This window comes from Myotis brandtii, unplaced genomic scaffold (genome assembly GCF_000412655.1).
Source record: "Myotis brandtii unplaced genomic scaffold, ASM41265v1 scaffold2195, whole genome shotgun sequence".
NCBI lineage: Eukaryota > Metazoa > Chordata > Mammalia > Chiroptera > Vespertilionidae > Myotis > Myotis brandtii.
Genome location: NW_005358236.1, coordinates 197,818 through 216,043, shown reverse-complemented (window position 1 = coordinate 216,043; position 18,226 = coordinate 197,818). Strand labels below are relative to the sequence as shown.

At 39.8% G+C, this 18,226-nt stretch overlaps 1 protein-coding gene across 1 annotated transcript in view; it reads right to left on the bottom strand.

Annotated features, from left to right (window-relative positions):
* The window catches only part of CD96 (CD96 molecule), a 98,092-nt gene that overhangs the window by 33,171 nt on the left and 46,695 nt on the right, over positions 1–18,226 (bottom strand). The window contains 3 exon segments of the mRNA XM_014539502.1: positions 7,153–7,245; positions 13,950–14,138; positions 16,715–16,805. Of these exon segments, the coding sequence (XP_014394988.1) occupies positions 7,153–7,245; positions 13,950–14,138; positions 16,715–16,805 (373 nt within the window).

Sequence of the window (18,226 nt, the reverse complement as noted above, 5' to 3'; positions counted from 1 at the left end):
TGAAGGGAAGACCGTGTGTACCCTTCTGTCCCTCACCCTTCACATGCCCAGAACCATCAGTGTCGCACTTCCTAATTCCTATCACTGTATTTCATTAGTTCCATACTGTTTTACTAATCGTGCATCTAAACAGATTGGTTCAAAAGGAGATCGTTCTTTTTTAAAGTATTTAGTGATGTATGTGTGAGCTTTGCATGGCCGAACTAAGCACATGACTCTTTCTTGTACATTCAGAACCTGCACACACATGTAAAAACAGGACCCGTTTTTGACAGATGTGAAACCACCGTTTATTTGTAATAAATAATTACACAATCTGAAAAAAAAAAAAAAAGACCCGGCTTCTGGGTCTTCTGTGGCTGCACATGGGCGCTGACCTGCGTCCCTGGGACCCAGATCTCCAGATCTGGTTCCTGGGGCCACAGGCCAGCGGCTTCTGCAGCTGCACACGGGGGCCTGGATGGCGGCTCATGCCAGCTCCTGCTGTCCTGCCTTGCCTGCAGTATGCCAATTAGCCGCCATCTTTGTTGGCAGTTAATTTGCATATGGCGCTGATTAGCCAATGGGAGGCGTAGCAAAGGTACGGTCAAGTACCCTGTTTGTCTATTATTAGATTAAATGGGGATAATTGTAGTACCTATATTAATGTTAAGAATATTAAAAGAAGTAATACATTTACTACTTTAGAATGGTACCAGACCCATTAGAATCACTCAAATATTAACAAATACTGTTAATATTATTGCTTGGTACTATTAATACAATCATGTCAGTTGGTAGAACACTTTCGGTAATTACTAAGAAAAGAATTGGAAGGCCTTTGTGTGATAGTCTTCTAAGAACCTTTTACCCCCCCCCCCCCCCATATTCAGGCAGACAACCTTGCTGAGCCTCCTGTTGCAGTACTCTCCATTTCTACGTATGCCCATTCTAGTTCAGACCATCATCCCTTTAAGTTGTTTAAAATCTACATCACTTGGTCTTCCTGCTCTCTGTTCTTGCTGCTTCTACTTACCACACACATCAGCTTTTGTTTAACTCACATTATTCACATATTCAAAAAGCCACAGTGGCTGTTTGGTGATGTTCAGATCACAGCCTAAGTCCATAGTTCATTAACTTAAGCTCACCCACATCTAGTTCCACCTCAGCTGAGCAACCTTCCAACCACCCCCACCCCAACAAGCACTGCCAGCACGCATCACGCTTGTCTTTTTACATCCTGCATTCACCTTATTTTATTTATCAAAACTATTGTCTGAATATCTTTCTCTCATCTCTCTTCCATTTGGGGCCATATCTCCTTCCAGACTTCCCTGTGCAGACTTCTCTGATTCCAATCCCCTCACCCTCAGCACTCACTTATTTTCCTTACTTCTCAGTGCCTGGCTACTTTTGACAGTGGCCAAAGCTCTCAGCCAGCAATGGAGGCATCTGGACACTCCAAGGCAGGCATGACATGACCAGGGAAGGTGTCAGAAGTTGCTGTCACAACACATCACGAGAGTCTTCTCACTGCCTTACAGGCTCTCCCTGAAAACCCCTCTTAGCTTTAGAACCGATATGTAGGCATACAACTGATCTGGTCTGCTTCCCCTGTGATTTGTATTTGACTCACCTTATCCAAAGGCACAGTTTCCAATTTAACCGCCCCCCACCCCTTTCTGACATACTTGCTCATAAATTAGTAGTTTTATTGCACCCCCTGGGCAGCTGCTTCTTTCAGTCTGTACCCTCAGTATCTGATCCCCCGCTTGCCAAGGATCAGGTGTGTTCACCTAGAGACCTGGCTGATGGTTACTCAAGGTGCCCAAGAGAGGAAATATTCACACTGTGGGGACCAGCTAAATTTTTACAGAGGGCTTAATATTAAAATCAATATCATCAGGTTAAAGGATCTGCACAGGCATAAAATGAGGAGGGTCTGGGGCCTGGTGGACAGTGAAATGGAAGGCTAGGCAAGTAGATCCTGCTAGAGCATAAGCTCAGTGTAACTGGGCCCTGCCTGTCTTGTCTATCACCATATCCCAGCACCTCAGAAATGCCTGGCACGCTGCAGTCACTCAATGTTTAATTGTTGTTGAATAAATAATCTGTAGAAGGCACAGGGCGGGCGATCCTGGGGCAGGAGAAACCCCTGATTTATGCCAGTATTGTCCCACCCTGGATTTGTCAGCTGTGTCTGATTGCTGCATTCGGGCATGTTTCATCTGGCCCTTTAGCTTGTCAGCCTCACGTCTTTTCCTTTTCTGAGGACAGAAAATGCAGCTGGGACTCAGCAAACACCAATTAGTTCAGGCTGAATTGAACTGTGCTTCCCTGGGTAGCTCTTGAATGGTCAGCTTGGATCACAGTGGTCCAGTCACAAAAGGGAAACTATCTATTACTTTGGTAACAGTGAAAAAACATACGAGTAAGAAGCCCTCTTAGTTTATTACCAATAAGATGAAATATCTCTAAACTTAAATCCATCTAGTAAATAGTATTTATTGTGACTACCCAACATCTATTATATTGACAAATATCTCATTTTTCTGATCAAACCAGAATCATAAAGTAGATAATTCAGGCCCCAAAGTTCATTATTTAGGGTAAGTTTTCTAAAACTATCTATTGTTATCTGTTAATTAGGTAACTGCTTTATCTCCATGGAGCTTTTGAAATCTTTACTAAGTACTTCAGCCCATACTGTTTCTCTCTGATCTGATCTCATGTAATTCATTTGACTTGAATCCCTCATTTTGACATTGAATTATATGTAATTGCATCTGCGGTATATTTTTTATTTTGCATGCTCTAGTAGATGGCAAGTACTGCATCTTGTGTCTATTTCATATCTCCAGTATCACCTACCACTGAGATAGAATACATTGTGTTTAATGTTTAGTTTTTGAATTAAAATAAATAGTAAACAGGGGACAAATTGTATGGATTTTTGTATCTTTTTTGAAGCCTACACAGAATATTTGACTCCTCTCATTTGATTGCAAGCTCCTCAAGGGCTCTCTATCTATTCAAAATATAATTTTCCTTAATTCCAAAGCAGTATCATTCAAGTATTGTTTAATAAATATTCATAGCCTGTGATGACTGTGGTTTAAGATGAGGGAATATGTAAAGATAACACATATAAATAAATAAATAAATAAATAAATAATAAAACAGTCCAACATGGCAGGATCTTATTTTAAGGAGATCTTTAAATCTTCAGAAATTTCCCAACTATATCATTATAGTGTGACAGAAGATGTAGCATTTTTCTGTTTTCTAACAAATATACTTATTTGTGCTCTCCTTCCTTCTCAAATACTAGAGCTGCAGTAAACAGTAGACTTAAGGGTAATACCATCCTTTCCCTTTCATTGACTTTCTTCACAGAAATAAGAATAGTGCTTGGTCGGACGAAAACATGTGACAGCATGCGCCAACCAACCTCATAGGAAACTCAGCTCGAAGACATTCATTTCTGCTCTCAATTAAAGAATGTAACTGTCACGAGAGCATACTTTTCTCTCTCTTTTGTTCACTGTTTATTTCCAGCACCTAGAAGAGCATCTGGTGCACACCAAATGCTCAATCAATATGTAATAAAGGAATTATGTCATTTCCTTTCTAAAAATGTTCAATGGGGTATCTGACCTACTTCCTAAGGGAGATTATTTGGGATCCTTAGGCTGAGGTTTAAGGCTCTCTTTATTCTGCATTTTTCAATATTCATTGATGCTTCTCTGCTACACAATCCCACTCTCGGACCCAAGCTTAGCTCCAAACATTTTCTCAAATTCTCACAAACATTTTTGCCAATGAACCACTGCTCAGTTTGTTCTCTTTGTTTAGAATGTTTATCAAGCTCTCAACTGAGTCAAATCAATACAACACACATTTCAAGAATCAGCTCTACCCTGATCACCTGCCTGCCTGGTCATCCCTAACCACTAGCCTGCCTGCCTGGTCATCCCCACACTACCAAATGTCCCTGGAGGACAAAATTACACTGGTGAGAACCAAGGATCTAAAACAGTCTTTCCCTGGCTGGTGTGGCTCAGTTGGTTGAGCATCATCCCATGCACCAAAATGTAACTGGTTTAATTCCTGATCAGAGCACCTACAGATTTTGTATCATAAAAATGCACACTTGAAACTTAAAAGGAAAAATTAAATAAATAAATAAATAAATAAATAAATAAATAATAAAACAGTCCAACATGGCAGGATCTTATTTTAAGGAGATCTTTAAATCTTCAGAAATTTCCCAACTATATCATTATAGTGTGACAGAAGATGTAGCATTTTTCTGTTTTCTAACAAATATACTTATTTGTGCTCTCCTTCCTTCTCAAATACTAGAGCTGCAGTAAACAGTAGACTTAAGGGTAATACCATCCTTTCCCTTTCCTTGACTTCACAGAAATAAGAATAGTGCTTGGTCGGATGGAAACATGTGACAGCATGCGTCAACCAACCCCATAGGAAACTCAGCTTGAAGACATTCATTTCTGCTCTCAATTGGAAGAATGTAACTATCACGAGAGCACACTTTTCTCTCTCTTTTGTTCACTGTTTATTTCCAGCACCTAGAAGAGCATCTGGTGCACACCAAATGCTCAATCAATATGTAATAAAGGAATTATGTCATTTCCTTTCTAAAAATGTTCAATGGGGTATCTGACCTACTTCCTAAGGGAGATTATTTGGGATCCTTAGGCTGAGGTTTAAGGCTCTCTTTATTCTGCATTTTTCAATATTCATTGATGCTTCTCTGCTACACAATCCCACTCTCGGACCCAAGCTTAGCTCCAAACATTTTCTCAAATTCTCACAAACATTTTTGCCAATGAACCACTGCTCAGTTTGTTCTCTTTGTTTAGAATGTTTATCAAGCTCTCAACTGAGTCAAATCAATACAACACACATTTCAAGAATCAGCTCTACCCTGATCACCTGCCTGCCTGGTCATCCCTAACCACTAGCCTGCCTGCCTGGTCATCCCTAACCACTCGCCTGCCTACCTTATTTCATCTCTCTCAGGTAACATCTGAGTCCATAAACTCGGGGACTTTTCTTTGCTCAAAGCCTAAGACTTACTGGTCTGTACCTCACCTTGTGCATTTTAATCCTATAAGATGCAACACCTCTCACTTTATGATTTTGAGTTATCATTTCCATGTATGCATGTCATCTCTATCCAAGTACACTGCAACTTTTTAGAAGGCAGGAACAAATGATCATGTTTTAAAATAATATAGAATCTATTAATGATAGCTACATAATGAAGGTACATTGTTTTCATTAATTCTTTTATTCATTCATCTATTCAACTAGTATTTTTTTACTGGCCTACTCTGTGCTAGACATGTGCTAGGATGTAAAACAAATATGCTCCCTGTTTTCATGAAGTGTTTAGACCAGTTGGAGAAAACATGATATCTAATGTGGCGAGAACTAGATTTAGCATCAGAAGACATTGGTATGAATACTAACTTGGCCACTTACTAGTCATGTGACCATTTATGCTCTCAGCATCTTAGTGTCCCCATCTGGAAAATGGGAATGATAACACTTGTTCTGTCTGGCTATCAGAATAAAGAAGATCACACCACATTGTATTTTATGTGCAAACATTTTCTAAGTGACTGAACATGGTGGTTTTAATTTGTTCACAAATTCTTTGATACAGTCCCTTCAACAAGTGGAGCCTAATTCTCCTCTTCTTCCAGAAAAAGCCACTGTGGTGGGAGCCTAGGCAGAGGTGATTAGGGGCAATCAGACAGGCAGGTGAGCAGTTAGGGGCTATCAGGCAGGCAGGCAATCAGGCAGGCAGGCAGAGTGGGTAGGGGTGATGAGGCAGGCATGCAGAGTGGTTATGATCAGGCAGGCAGGCAGACAAGTGCTTAGGGGTGATCAGGCAGGCAGGTAGAGGCAGTTAGGGGCGGTCAGGCAAGCAGGTGATCAGGTAGGCAGGCAGAGTGGTTAGGGGCAATCAGGCAGACAGGCAGGCAAGCAGTTAGGAGCCAGCAGTCTCAGATTGCTAGAGGTTGCAGGCCAGGCTGAGGGAACCCCCTCCCCCCAACCCCCGTGCACAAATTTCATCCACTGGGCCTCTAGTGTTATATAAGTTGCTAAATTTTGGGGTGATTTGTTATGAAGCAATAGACACCCACAGAGTACTGTACAGATTTAAAGTATTATTTCGAATATGCTATTATTTGTTAAATGAAGCATATCAAAATCTATAATGGTTTATTTCTGAATGATGAATTAGAAGTGAAAGAAAAAGAAACTTTAAAAGGAAAATGGCAAAACCTTAAGAACTAGAAAAAAATCACATGAATGTAAACTTTCTGATTTGCAGGTAGTGCTCACTCTGCCTCGCTCTTTACTTTCTGAGAGGTATCAACCTGTGACAGTGGCTGCAAGCTATCTGCCAAAGGCTACAGGCAGGAATTGTTCATCCCTACTGACCGCTTTTGTTTCATTCCATTTTCAGTTCTCATTTTGAGCTAAAATTAATAGTTTGAATTAAATAAGAATGAAAACTTTACTTCTACTCTTCATAGAATATATCTATTTTTGTATTAGAGATAGTCACCACAGTTCTTTGTTAAATACAAAGGACATGGACATAGAAATTTATAATTTGTTTGCCAACTTCGGAAAGTCAGTGTTATTTCTTTGCTGTAGAAACAGTAACCCAGCCTGATCTCCATTATTAATAATGTCCTGTGAGGCTGAATTCATAGTCCTAACTAATCAACTTGGTCAAAATTAATTTGAACCAGGACAAATTTAAATTTAAAATTTTATCTACCTACCTCTGGTCCACAGAATTTCTGTTTACAACCAATTTCTTAAACATCCCACTTAGACGGAGGAGGGCTGTCAATTTATTAACCTACTTAATAATATAATACAAAATTTAATTTCTCACTGAATATTTATTCACCCTGGTTTTCCTAGGATTTTAAGTGAAGGACTTTGGAAGTGCTAACTCTTGGAAACCTCGAAAATAGTACTTATATGTTTATCTGAAATATCATAGATTAGAAAAGCTCATTAATGACACAAATGTTTTGAAATTTTTTTCTTTATGAGTATGATTCCTTAAAGGATTAATAGGACATGGAAATTAAAACAGTGTGAAAATATTCTTACCTGTGGGAGATACGTTGTTGGCTGGAGAAGGTTGGGTGCCAAGGGTAGATTCTGTAATACCTAGTGCAGAATCTGTCGGAGGGTTTACTGAGCCTGAAAGGACAAAGCAGAAATTTATAATGAATAAAAGTACTATAATAGAAAGATAAAGTATTGACTTAGTCTCCCCCGCCCCAACTTTGTTTATTCATGTAACAAATCATTATTGAGGCCTTTTAACAGGCAAGGCAGTGGTACAAAATGGCAAATAACAGAGGCCTGGGGTTGTCTTTAAAAAGCATACAGCCTAGAGGATAGGTGGGGAGCCAGGCACTGTGTTGATGCTGTGAGAGTCGAAGTGAAGGGGGCCAGGGGGAGGGAAAGGAGGGGCACCGACCAAGATCGGGAGGTCAAGGAAAGCTTTCTGGAGAAAGTGACGTTTAACCAAGACCTAATAAAGCAATCACAGCAGCTAATATCTGAAGTATTTAAAAAGTAACCACACAGTTCACAAATCCATAAACCCACAAAAATTGTTTTATCAGCAAGCATAGAAGCAATGATACAACTATCAGACTGGATATAACACCAATGAACTTAAGATTGATGGTATGATTATGCTTTTTCTAAAGTGCCTATTTTTGTCATAAAATTTTTATTTGGCTACACTTTTCTCTCTGTGTGTGGGAGGGGGTTTAATGAAAGAGAGGCTGGAATATGTCATTTGACTTATTATATATCCATGTCAATTCCTTAAAGCCTCCATTATTTTACTGTAAAATATTCCTGTTAACAATACAAAACAATTTACAAATGCCAAAAGGATCTACTGACTTTAAGCATATGTGGGTTACATATGGGTAAGTGAATTTGAGGCTAGGGGACTTTGTGATTTTCTAGATAAAATGCCATTGGGTATAGTGCCACATATCTGATGTCAATTATTTGGATATTTGATTACAAATTATACCTTTGGTTCTATTCTGTAATTTAATTTAAGGAAAAAGTATATATTTTTAAAATTATGTCACTTGAAACCACAGCATATTGGGAGGAATTTATTATTGTCATCTAGATGCATCTGTTTTATTTTTATTGGTGGTAATGTTGTTACTGCTATTGGCTGTAGGTGGCACTAACAGCTGGCTCTGATTTGCTATCACACACATGATTCCTTGTTATTAATCTCTGCGGAGGTGGGAGAGGGTAGTTATGTGGAGAGTATATGAATAGGTTAGTAGAATGACCATCTTCTTCTCCACATGCCATCCCAAACAAGATGGACCACTTAGCATGATGTGCACATTTGATCATGATTTGGCCCCCTATCACATCCCCGACTTCATTTCCTGATGCTGCCTGTCATCTTTTACATCTCTCTCAGATCACATTCTCCATCCAGCAGGTGTGCTCTCTCTGAGTGCTTGATCTTTGTGCATGCTGTTTCTAACACTTTCTCACCCCAAACCTCCTGGGATGCACTTCCTCAAACTTAAAGAAGCCTAAGGAGCTTTATGGTGTGTTCAGACTTCACCCTGCAAAGGCCTTATTACTTATTGGCCATGCCCTTCCAAAGAAGTAATTATTTTGTTCCTCACTTTGTATTTTTGTATTTCATGCAAGTGGATGATGATTCAGTGCCTACAAGTTCCCTCTTAACATTGGAAGGAAGAAGACCAGCTTTAAGTACAGAGCTGACTACGGGTACATCGTGAGCCTTATCTTCCAAAGGAATAACTTTAATCAGTCGGGGCACACACCTGGAAATATGATGCGGAGGTGTTTTTCTCTGTGGATTGCTTAGCACAGAGGTTGCCACACTGTGGCTCACATGTCAAATCCCACTCATTGCCTATGTTTGCAAACAGAGTTTATTGGAACACAGCCATGCCCATTTGTTTATGTATTATCCATATAAGAAAAATCTGTTGTCTCTGAGTGCTAAAGCAGAGAAATTCTGGGAATATTACAGAGCAGAATAGAGAGCAAGAGGAGAGCAGTTTTTGTTGCCTTTAATAAGAGTAACAATGTTGGTAGGCTGCAAGATAAAAGTGTTTGAGATGCTCCCTTCCCCACCTACCCCAGTCTCCCAGGAACTCCTCCCTGTCTGACAAAAGCGATGCAGAGCTTTCAACATGAAACTTGAGGCCAAAAAATATCCTTCTGGTTTCAGATTGGCCTGCAAAGTCGAAACTCTGCCTCAGTCAAAACAAAAGTCAGGGGGTATAAAAAGGAGCGGCTAAAGCCTAACAGGGAAAAAATTATTTTCTGAAACTCAAATGCAGAATTTAGCAAGCACATGTCAGCCAGTTTTCAGACCATCATGTTGTCAAGGGTTGAGCTACTGGCCAAAAGCAACTCACTTTGTTTCCGGGTGTGTCCACTCTGCAGCAGGCCTGTCAGGGCCCTCAGGACCAGCAGTGGGCAGCAATGACCATGTGTCTGGCCCATAGAGTAGAGCAGCTGGGTCAGTTTTAGGGCTTCCTTAGAGCTTGAACCCCACTCAGCTATTCCACCTAGAAGTGCACTCCAGAGCATGGTAGGCCCATGCTTCTCAAAATGTGGTTCCTGACTTCTCTTAGGAACTTAATGGAAATGCAGAATCGCAGGCCCACCCCCTTGATTTACTGAATCAGAGTCTGCATTTTAACAAGATCCTTGGGTGATTTGTATTTACATTAAGATCCTTTATTGTATGAGGGACATAACAGGAAGTATTTGTCTGGCACATCCCATCTCAATATTCAATGGTTCTCTCCTCCCATTATTGATGTATCCCGTTTTAATACTCTCTTTACATCCCCAAAACACATGCACACTCACACACACTCACGGGACTCATTAATCCTTAACTCTCTTTCTAATCCCAAAGGTCTTGACCTTAACAGTTACAGTTGGAAATCCATTTAATAAACAAATCTCAGCCAAGGCTGATGACAGCCAGGATATTACCCTCCCCAGGGGGTATTCACACTCAGCAAAACAAAACACACTTTGTGTATGCCCCAAATGGACTCCGCATTGCTACAATAGTACACATACCAATAGGCTAGGCCAGCAGGAGAGGATATTTTTGGAAAAGTATTTTTTTTTAAATATACTGTTGAATTACAGGAGTCTACAGGCTCTGGTACTCAAATAGCTGCTTGATGAGCTGCCAATCACCCCGACCCTGACCCATTCCCTTTCTGAGTTTTCTATAGTAAGAATCACTGAGCATTTGAACTTCCTGGGAGACTGGGGTAGGTGGGAAGAGAGCACCTCAGACCTTGTTATCTTGCAGCCTTCTAACATTGTTACTCTTCTTTGGGGATAAAAGGCTGCAAAAACTGCTCTCCTCTCACTAATCTCTTTTCTGCTCTGTAATGGTTCCAGAATTTCTCTGCTTTAGCACTCAGAGACAACAGATTTTTCTTCTGTGTTTTCATCTTACTATCTGTCAACAACAATAGCTTGAAATGGCAATGACTCTTGGACAAATCGTGAGAAGTTAACTCCAGTGTTTATATGGCATCTGGTAGTACCACCACAGGCAGAGAAAGCATGTTTGGGAGTGTTTAAGGACGATAACAAATAGAAAAATATGATGGAATGATGACATTATTTTATGGAGTCCCAACTGCATCTTCTACATCATTCACAAAGATGTATGTAAGATTGTGACCAGAATACAAGCTATAATTTGGGGAAACTGGACTCTTCAAGATTTATTGTCTTTCATATTTTACCACAAAGGATAAAAACTCATAAAATTTTAAAAATAACCATCTGCTCAGATCCTAAAATTATATTAGATCCAAGGCTCTTCTATAATATTGGAATTATCATGTGCTTTGTGTATCAGAATGAATGCTCTTCCTTATTACCTTGAAATATTCATTACTTTTGCCCTAGCCGGTTTGGCTCAGTGGATAGAGCACCAGCCTGTGGAACAAAGCATCCTGGGTTTAATTCTGGTCAAGGGTATGTACCTCGGTTGCAGGCTCCTCCCTGGCATGCAAGAGGCAATTAATCGATGTGTTTCTCTTACATCGATGATTCTCTCTGTCTTTCCCTCTCTCATTCACTCTCATTAAAGTCAATGGAAAAATATCCTCGGGCGAGGAATAACAAAAAAAGTATTCATTATTTTCTAATCTTAAAAATAAATATACTTCAAGAAAATGAGAAGATACACTACAGACTGGGAGGAAAATATTTGCAAGAGCACATCTGATAAAGGACTGTTATGCAAAACATATACAAAGAACTCTTAAAACTCAACATTAAGAAAACAAACTATTTGATTAAAAAATGGGCCAAACTTTTGACACTGAACCAAGGAAGATATACAGATGTCAAATAAGCATATGAAAAGGTGCTTCATATCACATGTCACCAGAGAAATGGAAATTAAAAAAATGAAATATCTCTACAGAATGACAAAAATCTAGAACACTGACACCAAACACAGATGAGGATGGGGAGCAACAGAAACTCTTATTCATTGCTGGTGGGAATGCAAAAGGATACAACTACTTTAGAAGACAGTTTGGTGGTTTCTTACAAAACTAAACATACTTTTACCATACAATCCAGCAATTGTGTTTTTTGGTATATAGTAAAGTAATCTAAAACTCATGATGGCATATAAATCTGCATATGAATGTTTATGGTAGCTTTATGCATAGTTGCCAAAAGTTGGAGGCCAACAAGATGTCCTTCAGTAGATGAATGTGGTACAAGCATACAACGAAATAGTATTCAGTGCTAACATAAAAAATTGAGCTATCAAGCCATGAAAAGACATGGAGGAAACCTAAATGCATATTACTAAATGAAAGAAGGCAATCTGAAATGGCTACATACTGTATGAATTTGATATAACATTCCAAAAAAGAAAATCTATAGAAATAGTAAAAAAAGCTCAGTATTTGCCAGGGTTGGTTGGGTGTGGGAGAACAGGGATGAATAGGTGAACCACAGAGGATTTTTAGGGCAGTGAAATGATTGTATATGATACTATAATGATAGGTACACATTATTATACATTTGTCCAAATGCACAGCACCAAGAATGAACCCTAAAATAAGCTATGGACTTTGGATAATTATGATGTGTCAATGTAGGTTTCCCAATTGTACCAAATGCATATTCTGGTATGTGATATTGATAATGAGGGAGAAAATGCATGTGTGTGCGGGGGTGGGGGTGGGGATGTATACCAGTGATGGCAAACCTTTTGAGCTCGGCGTGTCAGCATTTTGAAAAACCCTAACTTAACTCTGGTGCCGTGTCACATACAGAAATTTTTTGATATTTACAACCATAGTAAAACAAAGACTTATATTTTTGATATTTATTTTATATATTTAAATGCCATTTAACAAAGAAAAATCAACCAAAAAAATGAGTTCGCGTGTCACCTCTGACACGCGTGTCATAGGTTTGCCATCACTGGTGTATACAGTAAATCTCTGTACCTCTCTTTTTTTGCTGTGAAGCTGAAACTGCTCTAAAAAATAGTCTTTGAACAAAAACACAAGCACAGTTTTAACATCACAAAATATTTTTTTAAACATATGTCTATGACAGAAATAAGGTTCTCTTTGGAATTTGAGGTTGTTTGGTCTCTAGTTCATGTTGTTAGGTTCTGCAAAAGCTATTGGTAAAACTATGTGAGAACCAGTTACCTTTAATGTTCCAAGACTGCACCCTAACTATACCCAGCCTTCAGTAAAGAAGGTATATTTATTTTTGAAAGAATTAGGCAAAGTTGAATAAGGCTATATATGGATATATATATATATATTATATGGAGAGAGAGAGAGAGAGAGAGAGTTATAAGAGGGATGGGGATGGTGCTACTTTCCCAGTATCAAATAGGCACTTGTTTCTGAACTTGCACTGAGCTATCCATATACCTTTGCTGGTTAAGGATCCCAGGAACCAACCGCCTGCATTTGTAACAGGACTGGGCAGGACCCAAGATGCAGACTGAATCAAAGGGAAACTCTTTTCCTCATCAATTATTCTGGTTTTTATGAGTATGTTATAGACTACAATACTTCTGAAAATAGGAAGGTGGTAAAGATATTAATAGTCCTTCAGAGTTTATTAATGACTTGCAAATCTATTTAAGTTTTATAGGCATTACTTTACTATTATATATGCATATTTGATGGTTGTCATTACAAATTTCTATTTTTATAAGTAATCTGTTGTCACAGTGTTTGTTGAAACATGTGTTCATCTCTTTTATGTGGTAAAATCTTCATTATTTTATCTAGTTAGTCAAATGTTGAAATATGTAGAATGATCCTACATATCAATTTTGTCATAAAAATCTTCTTTGTGCCAGACTCTGCTTCAAATCAGGGGTACTAAAGCAAGATACAGTCCCTATCTTTAAAGTATTTATATCTTATACATGGTTTAGCCATTGTGCTATATGTATTTGAATGTTTTTAGCAATCCAGAAGGAATTTTTGGATTTTTAAAAAATGCTAAATGATCATCTCTCTTGATCATTAATATAGTAGTGTTAATGTCAGTTAGTTAAGAGTTATTATTAATAGAATTTGCAAAGAAAATGTTCTCTATTCACCTGAAATTCTTGAAAAAATTCTTGAGTCAGCTTTTTATTTAAAGAATACTTGTTCAGTAGGGACCCATTTGTCAAAAAATGTTTGCTACTTTGAAATTTAGTAATTTTGAGTTGTGTAGCTAGATTAAAATATCATGGAAATAATGAGTATTCTATTTGCTCCAATTATAAATGCTCTGAACTTATGGCAGTCTTGGCCATCCCTTGTTGACCTTATTAACAGACTACTCACCCAAGGAAAAAGTGATCTTTTCAGATGAGATATTCCACATTTTATTTCCAGGCACTGGAGTCTGAGCCACACACCAGATGGTCAGGTTGTTTGATTGGGCTGGTTCATTGCCATACACCCTTGTGAAAACAGACTTTATGTTCAAAAATCCACTTTTGTCTTTTCTCTCTTCATTTGTAATGTATATTTCTACAAGACGAATAAGAGCAAGATTAGTCACTCACATTGCCAGCATGAGCCATACCGTGATGCCAAGGCCTGGCGGGAGACAGTTTGGTTTACGGTAAAGGAGAGTCAAAAGGTGTCCAATGGCAGTATCTGGGCAGTGAGGGTGTGTTCCAGCAGGCCCAGAATTAACTGGAACTGTTTGCTGAGGCTGCTGCATGACATTGGTCCATGGTCGAGATGTGAAATGAATTAAGAGCAGCAGTTCTCAACCTGTGGGTCGCGACCCCTTTGGCGGTCGAACGACCCTATCACATCCTGCATATCAGATATTTACATTACGATTCATAACAGTAGCAACATTACAGTTATGAAGTAGCAACGAAAATAATTTTATGGTTGGGTCACAACAGGAGGAACTGTATTTAAAGGGCTCGAAGGTTGAGAACCACTGATTAAGAGGATTGTTTGGATTGTAACCAGGGCCCAGGGGAATTTGAGGGCTCTGCTGTGGAATCTGGACACACAGCAGGAATATGCCTAAGTGATCAGGAAACTATAAAATGACCTCAGCTGAAACTCTGAGGTGCTCTGTGCCATATCAGTGGTTCCCCCTTCCACAGGTCCCCTTTACAGAGGGAGGACAAAGGAGCCCATGCCCGACGGCACTGGACCCCTTGTTGCAAATGTACATGTCATGCATATCTTTAATGGTGTTGCTTATTGTTTCCTTTTCCTGCAATAAGCTGCAGATTTATAACCATTGTCATGTTGGGTCCTGTGAGTCTTCTTTAGAAATAAAACCCTATTTAACTGCCACTGTTAGCCCAACTTCCAAACAGCACACATGGCAGCAGGGATTTAATGTAAAACTGTCTGTCATTGTAGGCCATAACTTTCTGAACCCTCACAGCGTCTTTACATTAAAGGCTCTACATGCTAGTTCTGAAGTTATTACTGGCCAAACTCATAACTAAATGTAGTTATATGCTGGTAGAACTCTGACCACACCATCCGGTCTTATAGTTGGGAGTGTAATTATAACTGCACAGGAACTTCATTTCTCTAATATCATTTTCTCCTTAATTCAAGCTAGCCTTGTCCAACCTAATATTGCTATGGCTCACTTGCCTCCTTTCAACCAGATCCTTCTACCTGTGCACATACTGCACGTCCACTCTTCAATCATTAAGCCCTTAGGAAGTTAGGTTCTGGTCAGCATCAGACTTCTGTCTTAAGAACAAAGCCTCAGGTCTGTCAACCATGAGAGCAGAGTTTCTGCTAAACTCAAGATAACATCTTGACCTCAGTTATGTTTTAGCCCCAGGCCCATGAGAACAGAACAACCCTACCACTACCAACCACATCCTCATGAAATCAGACAGGACGACGCCATGCAACATCGGGACCTGATGCAATGATCATCTCCTCCCTTTGCTTTGGCTCTGAGGAATCAGTAGAGCCCAGGACCCCAACTCCCTTAGCCACCTTGACTAATAATTTCCCCCCTATATAATTAATCTATGACCCAGAGGTCATTGGAGAGCCAGGTTTCAGAGTACTGGCTTACCTATGCCTCTGGGCTTGGTGCCAATTCCCTAAATAAACCTTTACTGTACTTTCTTTGCTGCAAACTACCATTCACGTCATATTGGGCTTTGATGAGTAGGCAAACCAACCCCTTTAGTTTGAAGTAACATAATGGACACATCAAACAGGGCTTATTTAACAGGAGAACATATCTGTAATGACATTTAACAGATATTATCAGGATTGCATCCTGTCATTATGGTGGGTGAACTGGTTTTAAAGGGAACTAATAACAAAACCAATAGTAGTTTCAAAATGAATCAAGTGCATTAACACAATGATTCATGAACACCAACTTGTAAGTTCATTATTTAAAAAAAATAATGCAGTAACTGTGTGGTTCAGTTACTGTTGAAAATATGTTGCACGTTGAGGAGAAATGACTCAGGAGAAAGGCTATTGTGCCAGGCAGGGGATGGCTGGGATTGTTCCAGCAAAGGTGGTCATGTTTATTACCTGTGAAAAATATACCTTTGTGTAGTCTCACCTGAGCTTATTTCAATGTGTTCCTGCCCCAGGAACTTTTAATCCTCCCGCTGAGCATGTTCCTTGTCACGGAGCCAAGTTCTCTATGTGCACTTCCTCCAGTGCCCTCCCTCCCCTGCCCCCCACTCCACCCAGGTCCTTGTAAGAAAATGTAGAAATCACTCATTTATTGACTTAAAGCAGTGGTACTAAGTTAATTGAATTATATGAAATTATTACTAAATGTATGCTGAATTAAACTTTTTGCCCTCATCTAAAAGTTCTGCTTTTACTAACGGGGAAATAAAACATTAGTGTTTATATATAAGTTGATGAAGTCAAGTGTATTTCTCACATCCTGGGAAATGATACCCCCATCCTCTTGGAGGAGCCAGATGAGTATCAGAAAGTGGCTTTTAAAGTGGCTGTTTTTTTTGGAATGGGAATTGTCCTTAAATGCCAAGATAAACTTAAGCAACCTCAATTTCTATTGTTCTTTGTTTTCTTTCTTTGCCAAACCCATTTCCATTGAATGATTTCCTTACCTTCTCTTTCACCTTGAGGAAAACTTCTGTCTATAAACCATGTGAGATTTGCTGTAGGAAATACATTCCTCAGTGAGCAGGTAAATGTTCTCTGGGTGTAAATACAAGACACAGGAAGAATTATTTGCAAGTTCAGAAGTAAAGAATACCCCTTACATCTCCACCAACCCTCACAAAAGGCAAATTGGCAGAAAACATTTTCTCCACTTTTAACAATGCCATGTTTTAAGAGGTTGTGTGAAAATTTGAATTACAAATAGACTTTCTCTTTATAAAGATGTTATAAATTAATGGCTAGAATCCAGGACAATACTGGTGTTGCAAATGTGGATTATTGGTTTTGTAAAAGGAAAATCACAGCTCTGCACAGGCAGAATAAAATAATAGTAAATGGAAATGAAAAGATAGAAGGAAGAAGCTCTAACAGGCAGAGGCCAGAGAAGAATATTCTGTTAGAATAAATGCTACACTTTGGTTATTTCCATTCCCCAAATAATATAATGTAGAGAGCGGCCACAGTGTTTAGACAGGTTCAAGCCTTGGACTAATGAGAGGGCACAGTCCTCCCATGGCAAAGCCACGTGCAAGTCCCAGCTTGAAGGGCAAAGCCCTCCCAGCACAATTATAGCCAAAGGCAAAGGCTATAATTGTAAGCTTGCCCTCATGGTCTGAACCTGTGGTCCCAGGTGGCTGCGGGATGTGTAGCAAGTGCTGCCAAAACAAAGCTTGATAGAGTTCAGGTGCATGTAATTGAGTAGATTCGAACCCCCCGAGAACATTGTAAACATCTTGACCACGCCTTTACTTTGTCTCCTGGGATCTGGCTATAAAATAAAGATTCGGCTTGCAGGCTGTGGCACTGTCTCTCCATCTGAGAGCAGCGTCCTACCTAGCCCCAGCTTTATTCTCTTGTCTGTCTTCTTTAATCCTTCCGCCTCCTTCCCCACTCAGGTTTACCCCTGGCCATGCTGAGTGCAGTACAATATAAAATATTATTTGTAGCAGTGGCCACAGAAACCCTTTACTATAAGTATCTCACTTTTTGTTTTTTTTATTTTATTGATTTTTTACAGAGAGGAAGGGAGAGGGATAGAGAGCCAGAAACATCGATCAGCTGCCTCCTGCACACTCCCCACTGGGGATGTGCCCGCAACCAAGGTACATCCCCTTGACCGGAATCGAACCTGGGACCCTTCAGTCCGCAGGCTGATGCTCTATCCACTGAGCCAAACTGGTCAGGCGAAGTATCTCACTTTTGACTTGTAGAGAGTTTTCCTTAATGCATTTTCATTTTATTATATTAACTAGAGGCCCGGTGCACAAAAATTTGTGCACTGGCGGAGGGGGTTCCCTCAGCCCCGCCTGAGCCCTCTCGCAGTCTGGGACCCCTCGGAAGATAACGACATGCTGGCTTAGGCCTGCTCCCGAGTGGCAGAGGGCAGGCCCAATCCCTAGGTGCAGCCCCTGGTCGGACTCAGAGCAGGGCTGATTGGGGAGTTGGGGAGCTGCCCC